General features: G+C 50.0%; 1 protein-coding gene across 5 annotated transcripts in view; it reads left to right on the forward strand.

The window, feature by feature from the left end:
- Window positions 1-12,508, forward strand: part of cdc42bpb (CDC42 binding protein kinase beta (DMPK-like)) — a 46,786-nt gene extending 34,278 nt beyond the window's left edge. Inside the window, exons 20-37 of one of the 5 annotated variants that reach the window (XM_023800719.2) lie at window positions 144-223; window positions 1,969-2,049; window positions 2,458-2,535; window positions 2,782-2,887; window positions 3,150-3,286; window positions 4,964-5,103; window positions 5,483-5,564; window positions 5,678-5,894; window positions 6,433-6,495; window positions 6,751-7,347; window positions 7,710-7,807; window positions 7,914-7,998; window positions 8,114-8,234; window positions 8,317-8,434; window positions 8,800-8,991; window positions 9,496-9,601; window positions 9,703-9,773; window positions 10,658-12,508. In XM_023800719.2, the coding sequence (XP_023656487.2) occupies window positions 144-223; window positions 1,969-2,049; window positions 2,458-2,535; window positions 2,782-2,887; window positions 3,150-3,286; window positions 4,964-5,103; window positions 5,483-5,564; window positions 5,678-5,894; window positions 6,433-6,495; window positions 6,751-7,347; window positions 7,710-7,807; window positions 7,914-7,998; window positions 8,114-8,234; window positions 8,317-8,434; window positions 8,800-8,991; window positions 9,496-9,601; window positions 9,703-9,773; window positions 10,658-10,789 (2,504 nt within the window). In that variant the 3' untranslated portion in view covers window positions 10,790-12,508. The remainder of the gene's footprint in view (window positions 1-143; window positions 224-1,968; window positions 2,050-2,457; window positions 2,536-2,781; window positions 2,888-3,149; window positions 3,287-4,963; window positions 5,104-5,482; window positions 5,565-5,677; window positions 5,895-6,432; window positions 6,496-6,750; window positions 7,348-7,709; window positions 7,808-7,913; window positions 7,999-8,113; window positions 8,235-8,316; window positions 8,435-8,799; window positions 8,992-9,495; window positions 9,602-9,702; window positions 9,774-10,657) is intronic. The other 4 variants (XM_023800722.2, XM_023800720.2, XM_023800724.2 and 1 more) reach the window with 4 other exon arrangements.
- The last annotated feature ends 683 nt before the right edge of the window (window positions 12,509-13,191 follow it).

Consider the following 13,191-nt stretch of genomic DNA (forward strand, 5'->3'; position numbering starts at 1 on the left):
CGCAACTTCATATGCTACAGTTCACAATCTCAGCTAAACTTCTATATGAAGTAACCAGATTCTTCTAGTATTGACCAACAGACCAGCGTACTTGACACACTGGTGAATGTGCTTCCTGCGTTTTCTTTACCATTTCGTTCTAGGTTTAAAACTTCCACACTTCCAGGACTCCATCTTTGAGTACTTCAACACCTCCTCGCTTGGCCGTGACCTGACGTTCAGAGTAAGTCCCTCCCACAAGGTAGAATTGGTGCTCTGGCAGTGAGAAAGTTAGGCAAACCTTTGTCTTGGGAGAACCGGGGGCTGGTTCTCACTTTAGCACCCACTACCTGCCAACACCCCCCCATGTGCACACGCCAGGGGGGAGATCAAAGGGAGTAGCCCCCAGAGGTCAAGTCACCCGGCCAACTCCTCCCCTCTTGTGATCTGCCTCATGGACCTTCTCACCAGGCAGACTTCAAACGGCCTTCTGCGGGGGTCAGACAGGGCAGCTATACTGTACAAAGCCCTCCTTAGAGAGAGCCCACCCCCTCGTAAGCCCTGGGGGTTGTTTTATGATTAGGCACAGTTACTGTGGTTGGCACAGCCAAGGAAATGGATCCTTCTGTCTGGAAAGCATTGTTACACTTACGCTTAAGGGTCATAAGAGCAAAACTGTAATTTTTTGTGTGTTAGGATCTTTTTGACCATAATGTTGGTGCAGCCCAGGTGTCTCTCAAAACAGGAATATGTTTCTCTGTGTAGTGTTGAGGTGTTGATGGACCACAGGCAAGTACATCATGGAGGCGGTATGGTCAGCTCCGGTGCCGCAGAGGTCCAAAGTGCTGCTTTATCCGCTCGTCCATGAGGGCTTAAGTGCAGATTTGCAGTGTTAAGAGAAGAAAAAGTCCTTTTGGGTTCAGTGTAATTCCTGGGTCGCCCTGTCACTTCTCTAAATAACTAAAAATGCACAAAAACAAAAGACAAACCAAGGCAGTGTGGTTTTGTTTTTGTCTCGCACGTCTGTCACCAAAAAAGGACTTGGTCTCGTCCTCGTCGGCATCCTCCCTGCTAGCATTTTGGGATGAAGTAAGTCTGGCTGAAAACAGCCCCCCCCCCCCCCCCCACCTAGTCACCATCCCCTGGTGCTTCATTTTCTAGTCTTATAGTTAAACTTACCAAGTAGCCTTCCCTTCCACCATAACCTTCATCGTTATCGGGTAGGGAGGGGGTCACACAAGCCCACCTGACACCGCAGCCGCTAACCCCCCCCGCCCCCCCACCCCAACTTGCCGTTAAGCTCTCATTAGTCGTCTTCCCTGGATGGGCCACATAGCTCGTTAGCGTCCTGCCATTGACAAGTGCTCACGTACGTAATGACTAATTTATGTGGCTCAGTTACGATTTGCTTACAGACCGTGATTCGCATACCAGAGGAACCCCTGAAGCGATTTATCATCGGAGGCTGGGTTTGTTAGGCATGGGGCCAGGAGGTCTGTAATCTGAGTGTCCTTAGCGAGTGCAGTGTGCAGCTCGGGTTAATGCAAATGGTATGGAACCAGAACATGGGGATTGACTTAATGTGCATCCGTAAGTCACCCCTGAGTCTCAGCTGTCCCAGTGTGTAGCTGCCATTGGATCTTTGCTGGTGCGGGTTTTGCTGGGACTTGGTTTACTGAAGCACACGAACGTCATCGCTGCGCATTAGATATATACCACCTAAGTGTACAGCCAGAATTCAAAAGCCTGGTTCTAGCCTCAGTTTGTGTGTCAGTGTGCGCGTGCGTGAACATGTACGCACCTTAAACCTAAGGAGCTCTGCCTCTGATCCAGCTCTGTGGTGCCCCCTGCTGTTGAACTGTTGTACCAGGACACGAACAGATTTTAAATGAGTATGTTGTGCCCCAGCCACCCTCCACTGCTGACGACCAACTGTGTGACTTCTTTCTTATCTCTGGTCTCAAAGTGTGACTCTTTTTCTCCCCCCAGACCAGCTCCATCACTGAGCTCGATTCGGCGCCCCAGAAGGCCGACGTCCCTCCCTCCCCCACGCCAGCTACAGAGCAGGACGTGAGTGACCTCCAGTACAGTAATGCCCCCACTCCAGAGCTCTATCTCCTGATCAAACCCACTTTGAAGACCTTTGACAAGCTAGACTTCATGGTGGGATGAAAACACATCAGCGTTACAGTTTAATTAAATTCAGTGATGAATAGTGCTGTACGAAGGCAAAACTGCATATTTTATGAAAAATCAAGTAATACTGGTTCTCATAGGCTCTCTTATCTCATGACAAAATATCTTTTGATGAATCTTTAACTATACATATGGGTGGCCAGTCAAAAAAACATAGCCGCCCCTATTCACTGTAGTTACCTCGTCTTGCCTGTATTGTGCTTCCAAATTTTTAGTTAACGTCTCTAACAGGCCTATGTTGATTTTTCTCATTCGTCATGAATATTTGATCCCTCCCCCCAGGAGCCAGACAAGCCCGCCCCCGCTGCCCCGGTGGTCACCCCCTCTGTGTACCAGTCCTCAGCCTTGACCTCCCCAAAGGTAGGCACCGTCTGTGACCTCAGAACGTTGCTCGGGATGCTGTGTGAGCACCGTGCTCCCCTAGTTCGCCGCTCTGTACGGTCCTTTGCAAGCCTCTCTGACTGGGATGAGTCGCGGTTCGTCTGAAGCCCAGGCCGTCACCTGTAATGGATAATGCTTGAGGTGCAGCTTTGTGAGAGCCTCAGCTCTGAATCATGAGCTGTGACTAACGGTGGTGTCCCTGTGTGGTGTCCCTGCGTGCCCCAGCCCAAAGCTCACCAGCTGAGCATCAAGACCTTCTCCAGCCCCACCCAGTGTACTCACTGCAGCTCCCTGATGGTGGGTCTCATTCGCCAGGGCTACGCCTGTGAAGGTAAGTGTCTGCCCTGCCTTCCTCCCATCTCATTTTAACAGAGGCGGACATTTCAGGTCCAGAGAGTAAAAATCCTGACCAGGATTTTGTTTCAACCAACCAGCTGAGTACTCTGTGACTGTGACTCTTTATGCTCAACTGGTTGGTTGAAACAAAATCCTGGGTTGGATTTTTACTTTCTGGACCTGAAATGTCCACCTCTGCATTTTAAAGTAAATAGACGCGTGAATAGTCTTCTCATGCTGTTTTTGTCATCCTGCAGTTTGCTCCTTCATCTGTCACGTCTCCTGCAAGGACCATGCCCCCCAGGTCTGCCCCATCCCCCCAGAGCAGGCCAAGCGGCCCCTGGGCATTGACGTGCAGCGGGGCATTGGGACGGCCTACAAGGGCTTTGTCAGGGTGAGTGTCGTCGCCACGGCGACTGTGGTGGTCGTCTGATGAACCGTTCCGGTATGTGATCCTACCAACACCGCTGTGTACTGACGCTGCCTTAGCATTGCCTGAAAGATTCGCCTGAATGTAATGGCCTTCCCCTGGGTTTGATGGGAATGTGGCAGGTGCACTCCCATCCCAGCATGCCTTGGGCCGGACTGTAAAGCCAGTGTGTCACCCTTTGAGTACAGTGTACTGACACATCCCTCTGTGGTTAGGAAGGCCAGGAATTTCCGAAAACAGGTTGTTCTGGCTCTTTGTTTACACTCAGATACAGTTGCTTCTCCTCAACTGTCCCTCCTTAACCTTTGTGTGGACGTCATGGAAGCCTCAGTGTGTCCCGTGGGGCCGGTTCCCATAAAGCGCCAGCGAACCGTGACTCTGAACCTCAGAGTGCTCATAATGACACACGAAACGGCTCTATCTGTGTCCCGCCATGTGCCACGGGGAGGCCGCTGCCTGATAACTGAGCGTGTGCCTGTATTCTTTTCCCCGATAAGGTGAAACCAGACATAACAAAGCGAGCCGTATTGAAAGGCCAGAGTGGAGGGCCTGGCGGGATTTCTCAAGGCAGCATGTGCCTCTCTGTCCATGTGCCACATGGATGCCCATGAGAGTTTTACTTACACAAAAAAATGTTATGAGGGCCGAAAGGAGAATCATTGGTTCAGAGATATAGCCAATCAGATTGTGGAAGGGGTGGGTCCAAGCAATTATGGGAGGTGGGGCCAAAACACTTGATTGGTCAGTCTTGCTTGGATCCACCTCCTCTACAATCTGATTGGTTTTCTCTCTGAACCAGTCATTTTTCTTTCTGCCCTCAGAACATTTTTTTGTAAGTAAAACTCCAACAAGCCACATGGATAGGTTAGCTCAGAATCTGAAAAGCTATTCATTAAGCTTTGTTTTTTTCTTCCTTTGTGCGCTTAGGTCTGGCTGGCAGTGCTTTTTTGCAGCGGTATCCTCTGGTTTGGCATACCAGAATCTTTTTAGGCATTATTTTCAATTTTTATCCCTCTTAAAAGTCAGTGCTTTAGGGAACTTGTACCATAGATTTTTCTTTTATTTTGTAGGTTTGTAACAAAATGGCGTCTGAAGCTAGAGGGCGCCACCTCAGCTTAACGCACATGCTATGTACGCAGAGTTACTTAACTCAGGTTAATTTTTACCAAACCGCTACCTTTGATTTTCCCAGAGAAGCTCCTTGGGTTGGAAATCATTAACTGCCTTAGTAGAGTCCGGTCCACACATGCACAGAAATGTGAACGTCGACATTCCTGGACATTCTCCTGGTTGTTCAGACTTGTCTGCGGAATCGAGGGCCTGAACGTCCCCTTCAGATGTTGCCATGTAGCTGCTTTGCTGGCTTCTCCATCTGAAGGGCCCTCACTTCACCCTGCTGAAGCCAGTCGGGTCACTTCACCCTGCTGAAGCCAGTCGGGTCACTTCACCCTGCTGAAGCCAGTCGGGTCACTTCACCCTGCTGAAGCCAGTCGGGTCACTTCTGTAATGGCTGTCTAGCCAGCTCCCTGGGTAGCTCTGTGCACCAGCCCCATGGAGCTCCATCAGGCCTTGTGGAGACGACCCCCACCCCCGCTCCGCAGATAAGGCTCTGAAGGGTTCTGATCTTCCTCTTCCTGTCAGATCCCCAAACCTACAGGGGTGAAAAAGGGCTGGCAGCGGGCCTACGCCGTGGTGTGCGACTGCAAGCTCTTCCTGTACGACGTCCCTGAGGGCAAGTCCACCCAGCCGGGCATGGCGGCCAGCCAGGTGCTGGACCTCAGGTGGGCTTCCGCCGTGTCCCGCCATCTTGTCCTTGTTTCAGTGATACTGATGATTTCACAGGTGGGTCTCGGGTCAGAACATTCCACAAGTTGAAAGCTTGTCTCCTGTGGCATCTCGTACTCGGTGTACATTGACATTTACTTTGACTGAGCAGACGTTTTCGTCCAAAGTGACATTCAACTGAGGCCAATAGCACAATACATACAAGTATGCTGTCAAGGACCTTGGAATCAGAGCGACTAGGCTGGGCCTAAAGAATGCCTAGTTACCCTGTTTACCCTGTATGTGATTCATCCTTCCCCTGTTGTAGTACTGGTGTGTTTAACAGCATGGTCGGCATGGTGGTGTTCAGGTTCCGTTTCATCCTGTGTTTGGCAGAGATGAGGAGTTTTCTGTGAGTTCCGTCTTGGCGTCAGACGTGATCCATGCCACTCGAAAAGACGTCCCCTGTATATTCCGGGTAGGCGCCGTCTGCCGCCGCTGTCGATTCCGAATTCATAAGGCCTCCCGGCAGCTGGTGGTTATGTACGCTCACCTGCCCGCGTGTGTCCCCCCCCCCCTCCCCCGCCGCAGGTGACGTCGTCGTTGTTGAGCTCGCCACAGCGCACGGCTTCACTGCTGGTGCTGGCGGAGAGCGAGACGGAGAAGAGGAAGTGGGTGGGGATCCTGGAGGGCCTTCAGACCATCCTGAGCAAGAACAAGCTGAGGAACCGTGCCGTGCACGTGGCCCACGAGGCCTACGACAGCAGCCTGCCCGCCATCAAGACCACCCTGTCCGCCAGCATCGTGGGTGAGCTTGGCTTGGCGATGGCTCCTCTGTGCTCTGTACGCTGGTTTATGCGCTTCCTGTTCTGCGGCTGATGCTGCTTCAGTGACTGGCGTTGAATTCAGCCCGCAGGACTAATGCCTTGGCGCATTTGGAGGTTGCCGTGGCAACGTTGTCCTCTAATCCCCGAGCCGCATGTGAAATTTGCTAGCAGGAGAGCGGTCTGTTACAGGCATTACGGGCATGTCTGATGCGCTACCGGTAGTGCTGTGGTCTATTTCAAAGACACCGGCGAAAACCTCAATGCTGTGACAACCGCCACCACAAAGGGCTAGAGATTCGCCGCTTCTGATTAGCCACGTGATGGCGCAGGGCGTCTGCCAGCCTGGCCCCCGCCTTAGAGACAGGCGCGGCTGGCTCAGTCAAATGTCCGTCAAATGTCACCACAGAAATGCTAAGGGATGAAACGTACAGCTAATTCCCACCTCTGCGTTTACGAGTCTCTCATAAAAGCCCTGGTAAGTAACCTGTGTTGACGCCTCCATTCCTCTGTCCCCTGCAGACCGTGAGCGCATTGCCCTGGGCACAGAGGAGGGCCTCTATGTCGTGGAGGTTACCAGAGATGGTAGGTATCTGCTGTCAGCTGAGCGCTCTCCTTGTGTACTTTCTTTTGCCCGTTCCTCCAGAGACTTGTTGATCTTTTGAAGTGCTGCTTGCTTGAATGTGAAGTTGCCTTGCCGCTTGATAGCATTCAATGGCCTACAAAACCACTTTGTAGCCATGGAGAACCAACCTCACCCACTCTCACCAGCTTATAGACGTGACGTCGGCAGGCTGTGTGTGCGGGCGTAAGTCTGAGGCGACCTGCGTGTCTCCCCAGTGATTGTTCGGGCAGCCGACTGCAAGAAGGTCCACCAGATCGAGCTGATTCCCAAGGAGAAGATGGTAATCTTGCTGTGTGGCCGCAATCGACACGTGCACCTCTACTCCTGGGCCGTGCTGGAGGGTGCCGAGTGCAGCTTGGACCTGAAGCTGCCGGAGACCAAAGGCTGCCAGGCGCTGACCACGTGCACCCTGCGACCTGGGGGGCCTGCCTGCCTGCTGGCTGCCATCAAGCGGCAAGTGGTGTGCTACGAGGTGGCACGCGCCAAGCAGCAATGCCGCAAGCTGTGGGAAGTGCAGGCGCCGGGCCCGGTGCAGTGGCTGGGCATCTTGCGCGAGCGACTGTGTATGGGCTACGCATCCGGCTTTGCCCTTCTCAGCCTGCAGGGGGAGTCGTCGCCCGTCAGCCTGGTGGGCCCCACCGACCCGTCGCTGTCCTTCCTCAGCCAGCAGCCTCTGGACGCCCTGCACGCGGCCGAGGTCGGCACAAATGAGTTCCTGCTCTGCTTCAGCGAGCTGGGCATCTACGTGGACCTGCAGGGGCGCCGCTCCCGCGTCCAGGAGCTCATGTGGCCGGCTACACCAATCGCCTGCAGTATGTTCTCTTACCTTCAATATTATCGGTGTTTGGTCAACAGCCATTGGGGCATAACCTCTGATACAGATGCTCTGTTCCCCTGACCTTTGAGCTGTTAGGCTGAATAAACATCGAATAGTATCAGCGGAGTAGAATAGGTGCATGACAGCAGCCACTGCAAGTTTATATGGAAGCCAGTTAAAATCGGTTTAGTCGTGATGGGTTTTCGTTTTCCTTCTTGAATGGTTACTTCCCTGGTTTGTGTCTGATGGAATGTGCTTTAGTTTTAAACTGATCACTGGTGCGATGGTGATCCCAGCATGTCGTGGCTGGCACCAGAAGGAATGACCCATGTTTGATGGCCCGTTGGTGTCTTCCAGGCTCAAATCTGTCCTACCTGACAGTCTACAGCGACTATGGCGTCGATGTCTTCGACGTCAACACCATGGAATGGGTCCAAACCATATCTTTAAGAAAGGCATGTGCACCGTGTGGCTACCTTGGGAGGTCTGCACTGTGATATGGTCTCATCATGGATTATTATTGGCGATGACTGTAACGAACGTCTGTCCCCTGCTTCTCAGGTTCGCCCCCTCAACGTGGAGGGCAGCTTAAATCTGCTGGCCTCTGAGCAACCTCGCCTTGTGTACTTCAGTAACAGCTCAACAGGTATGCAGTCTTACTACCTTCTCTCCCACTTTTACAAATCCATAAACATGGAGTCTGGTTGGGGTGAGGGAGGGAGGTCTGTAACAGACCACCTGAAGAATGCACCCTTCTGCAGAGGCCTCAGACCTGGCCGTACCCGAGACGTTCGACAACAGCAGGAAGCTGATGGTGAGGACGCGCAGCAAGAGGAAGTTCCTGTTCAAAGTACCTGAAGAGGAGAGACTTCAGCAGAGGAGGTAACTCACACTCACACTCACGTAGCCTTTTCACACGTCTCGCACGATCACGCTCGTCACACGGTTTGGCTTTTCCTCGCAGGGAGATGCTTAGAGACCCAGAGCTGCGGTCCAAGATGATCTCCAACCCCACCAACTTCAACCACGTGGCCCACATGGGCCCTGGAGACGGCATGCAGGTTCTGATGGACCTGCCGCTGGTAATGTGTGCTGACCTAAGGGGCAGAGCAGATTGACATGGGGATGGGGGAGCGGTGGGGGCGAGGTGCTCGCTGGTTTTCTTTTAGGTGTGCACTCCGGTCACTCACCAGCTGTGTGTCTGTGTGCGAGTGTGAAAACAAGTCAGTCAAGACGAGTCGAGACTGAGTGCAGTGGTGCTGACATAGGGGCTGCTCACAGTCCCCTTGCCTCCGCCAGTGGCATTTACGTACACTGTGGCTATCCTGTTGCTTCCAAGTTCCTTTTTCCCTTTTCTGTTACTTCCTGTTTCCTGTCCCTTTCAGAATGGGCTGAATACTGTCTCTCTCTCTCTCTCTCTCTCTCTCTCCCCCTTCGGGTGACCTAGCAGAGTGAGATCCCCTCCCCTTCATCCTCTCGACACCATGCCCTGATATCTCCTCCAACCAACTTTGAGCACGTCTATCACATGAGCCCTATCTCTGCCGAAATCTATCTCCAGAAAGAGCCTTCCTCACTGCACGGCCTGTCCCAGCTCTCCTCCTCTTCTTCCTCTCCTTCCACCTCCTCCTTAGGAAGGGTAGGCTAGTGTTCCCTCACTCCCCTCATCACCTCCTTGACCCTCCTTCCCATTCTAGTCTACCTTTCTGTCAGTGACCTTTGCCCTCTGTCACATGGTGTACTGTAACGATCGACGAAGTTCGGTCGTTCGGTCACATCTGTCTGAAAGCCTGTTCCCCGGCTGGACATCTCGCCACACCGGTGTCTTCATGCTTTGTGTATGAGGTCAAGGAGGAAAAAAAAAAAAATGAAGACTTGGTCTGTCTTTGTTCCCTGCGTTATTCCATCGACAGTGTACTGAACGCAACTGCTGGTTGGTTAATTCTGATAATCTTGGTGACATTTCACATTGACATGGTTACATCAGCACTAACCAATGAAATGAAAGTGCTGCTATGGTAACGCCTGATGGTTGTTATAGTAACATGTGTGTGTGCATTCGTACACTTGTTTGTGTGTTTGTCTTTGTTGTTCTGCCTCCTTGGACTGCATCCACTCACCACGTCCCTGTCTGGCATCACAGAGTGTTGTTCCAACCTCCCAGGAGGATTCTGGGAAGGACAGAGTGCGTCCTGCCTCCAGCATCTCTCGCTCACAGAAGAATAAGACTTATACGCGAACCGCCTCAGGTGAGCTCTTGTGTGCATTCATGTTCATAGCAGGCAGTCGCAAATTGAGCCTTTCCGTTTGGTCTTGTTGACTTAAGCTCTCGTTCACGGCTGCTCTTCAGGGGCCGGGGACTTCAGTGGTGCTGGGTTGTCCCGCCACATCTCAGACCCTGACCAGGAGTTTGAAAGAGAGGTAAACGTCCACCAAGAGTATTCGATTCATTAGACACGATTCATATTGTGATGAGAAGGACATTGCCATTTGAAATGGTTATGTCATTGCTTGCTATACAGGTACAGTTGTTGGGGAAGTTTCTGACTGTGCATGTGAAATAATTGAAAATCTTCAGGTTTTGTGATTTAAAATAAATGTGAAGGTGGTGAATTGCCCAGCGTAAAACTATTAGCTGGGGCTGTTGGGGCAGTAACACAATAGGACCATGAGCTGGGGGGGTCCGCATAGCTGGGTAAGGGCAGTGACGCGGCATCGCCTGTGCGTCGGGGGAGCAGCGGGCCGCCTCCCTGGGGAGGCCGGCAGGAAGGGGGCCGGCGAAGCAGGAGTGCGGCGCTCCAGGCAGGAAAACACGTAACACGGGATGAGCTTCCACGACGGCATTTTTGGTTCTCCTAATTAAGGCTTAACGAGAACCGAACAAAGGGTGCTGAAGCGTGAAGAGCAAATCAGATTATTTTTACTGCAAGGGAAGGGGGAGGGGGGATTACCTCAGGAAAAGAGAGCAGCTGGAAGGAAGTGGAGGTCAGAGCTGGAAGCAGAACATGCAGGAGACTCCGAGGGACACAGGAATGCTGTAGTCCGTGTATTGTTAGGAAAGGCGGAATGCAGTGGGTCTGTCGCCATGGGGAGAAGCAATGGGATGTGTGCAAAGGGGAGGGCAAGGATGCAGGGAAGTGGGGGGGGGGCTCGATGTGAGCTGAGGCAGGTAGGGGTCAAAGGTCACCTGGCCTGCATTCAGGAGCTGAAGGGAAAATGGCATCTCTTGCTATGCAGAGCACTACTGAGCGAATTATCCAGTGGACGTCGCACTAAGCATGTTTCTCTCCTCTGCTTGCCCCCAGCCTGACTCGGACTCCACCAAGCACTCAACCCCTTCCAACAGCTCCAACCCCAGCAGCCCCCCAAGCCCCAACTCACCCCACCGCAGTCAGCTCACTCTGGACGGGCTTGACCACACCACCTTCGACGCCTGATGCCGCCTCCCTGTCATCTCCCCATATTCAACTTCTGTTGCTTCAAAGTGCCAAGAATAGATCCTCTGTTCTCTTGCTCTCTCGACTTTCAGAGCCTCTCCAGCCCAGTTTAATTTCACGTTCCCTAGCTCCTTACTCAAGATGGTCACTCGATGTAAAATCTTGGTTGTTCTGCAAATCAATCCCAACCAAAAATTGGTGGCAATTTTTCCCCCCCATTTTTTTTCTTTCTGTCCAGAAAACAAACTTAAAAGAGAGCCTGAAGTCTTTTCATGTAAAAACAAAATGCTTATTTTTTTTATGTCACTCTGTGAAAAGGATGTTGTTAATGTGGGACATTAATTCCCCATAAAGGGCCTGGGTGATTTCAGATCCAACAGCTCCAGCTCACTGTTGAAACGTCGCGGATGATTTGAGCCAGGATTGTCCTTGGTCTGTATGTGAAATGGCGCCCTCTGTTGGTACATAGGGCATATATCAGCTTCAGGGTAAAATGTCCATTCTGTCAATAGATTATTACAGATATTTTTTACCCACAAGATTTTTTTTTATTTGATAGATTTAATATCGCTGAGAAGATGGAGATTTATGTGGGGATCTTTTGAGGGGGGCAAAATAAAATACTAAAGATGACACTAATGTTCAAGATACCCTTATCACAGATGTTTGTATTTCAGAAAAAGGAAAAGAAAGGCTTTTTTAATGTACAGTATATGTATGAATATGTTAAAAGAGCATTACATGGCTAGAAGGGAGATGAGCTTTTCTCAGGAGCTGGGAGTTGGTGTCTGATGCGTGGCGTCCCGCCTTTGATTGGACGGGGGCAGGCTGATGCAGGGTACATGCATGGTGGCCACGTGTCACGGTTGAGGTAATGCGGCTGCTGTGGGCTCCCCTTTGACCAAGTCTGTAAGTGAAGCTTTTTAGTGTTTTATGACTCGAGCCCTGACCTCTGCAGCAGTTCTACTTGTAGGTGAAACACTGCATATTAACTGACAGATGAAAATGGCTGTTAAAAACAAATGAAATCTAGCGGTGATGTCGGAATATAGACAGGAGTTCTCATAGGAATTGCTACAGTTCTTATTACTGCTGCTTATTTTAATTGAAATGTAAAGAAATGCATGAACATCCCACTCACCGAAACCCTCGGCTCCACTCTTGTTGTATTAGTCACTTAGGAACAGTGTTGAACATAAATGCTAGCTCCTGTCCTCATTGCCGCCAGTTATTCCGCCTGTCCACCAGGTGGTGCTGTTTTGTGTATATTTTAATCAGTGTATTATAAATTTGAATCCAGATGTTTGTGAGTACGGACATGTAATTAAAGGCCATGGTTGGCATATCAAGTTTGTCACTCTAGTGTGCCTTCAGTGCCATTTTATAAGACTGTATGACATCAGTTCTATACTTGCATATATCTTAACATTACGGGCTAATAGTGACACTGCAAATTGTGGTGTTTTTTTCTGTTTCAGAAACACTGTATCAAACTTGCACATTTCTTTTAGTTTAAGAAAACCTTGATTTTATGTAAACTTAATACCCATCACTGTAATCTGCCCAGGTTTTATTTCCCCCCTCTCTCTGTTCAGTCTCTGAAAATGACTCCATTTGTTAAAATACTACTGCTTTTTTAAAATCACGTTGAAACCTTTGTAATTATTGAGTTGTGATCAAGTATTTGAGCAGGCAATAAAAAAAGAGGGAGGTACCTAACCCATGGCTGTTATTGGTGTGTATTTCATTTGTTAACAGAAGGTTCAGGCCCTGTGGTGCTTTAATACCCCACAGTGCCATGAGTGAACAGACACTGGACTGTGTTCACCGTTTGGGATTCCTTCATGTTATACACCTCGATGCTTGGGGGATACACAGCCTTTTCTGGGCTCATACCTCAACAGAAAAGTATGTTGGTCTTAATCATTCCGTACCTCAACACTCTTCACTGTTGTCTATTGCTTTCTGAATACCAGAGCATCACTGCAAATAATGTGGTAGTACTTCAGTGTTACTCTGCATGATGTAGTATTTTGATGTAAAAATAATTTAATAATATAAAGTAATTATGATGTATCCATTAAATTTTTATATTTCTGCAGAGCAACATTTTTAATTCTCAGGATCCAAAGCTCCCTTAGGGAAACATGATTTTGTTCATGAAGATGTAATCTACATGTAATACTGTACTATTAAATACTGATCAAGATGAAAAGTCAGTCTGAAGTGATAAGTAATATCTCTGAAACTGGGGTACAGTATGTTTTTCAACATTTATTATTTTTATGTGCAAATACATTGATTACATCAGATATGTGGGAATACAAACAACCGGAACCAAAAATGAAACCTGCAAATGATCAATAAAAGATATATTTACAGATGTTTTATTTTGCACTTTT

This window comes from Paramormyrops kingsleyae, chromosome 14 (genome assembly GCF_048594095.1).
Source record: "Paramormyrops kingsleyae isolate MSU_618 chromosome 14, PKINGS_0.4, whole genome shotgun sequence".
Lineage (NCBI taxonomy): Eukaryota > Metazoa > Chordata > Actinopteri > Osteoglossiformes > Mormyridae > Paramormyrops > Paramormyrops kingsleyae.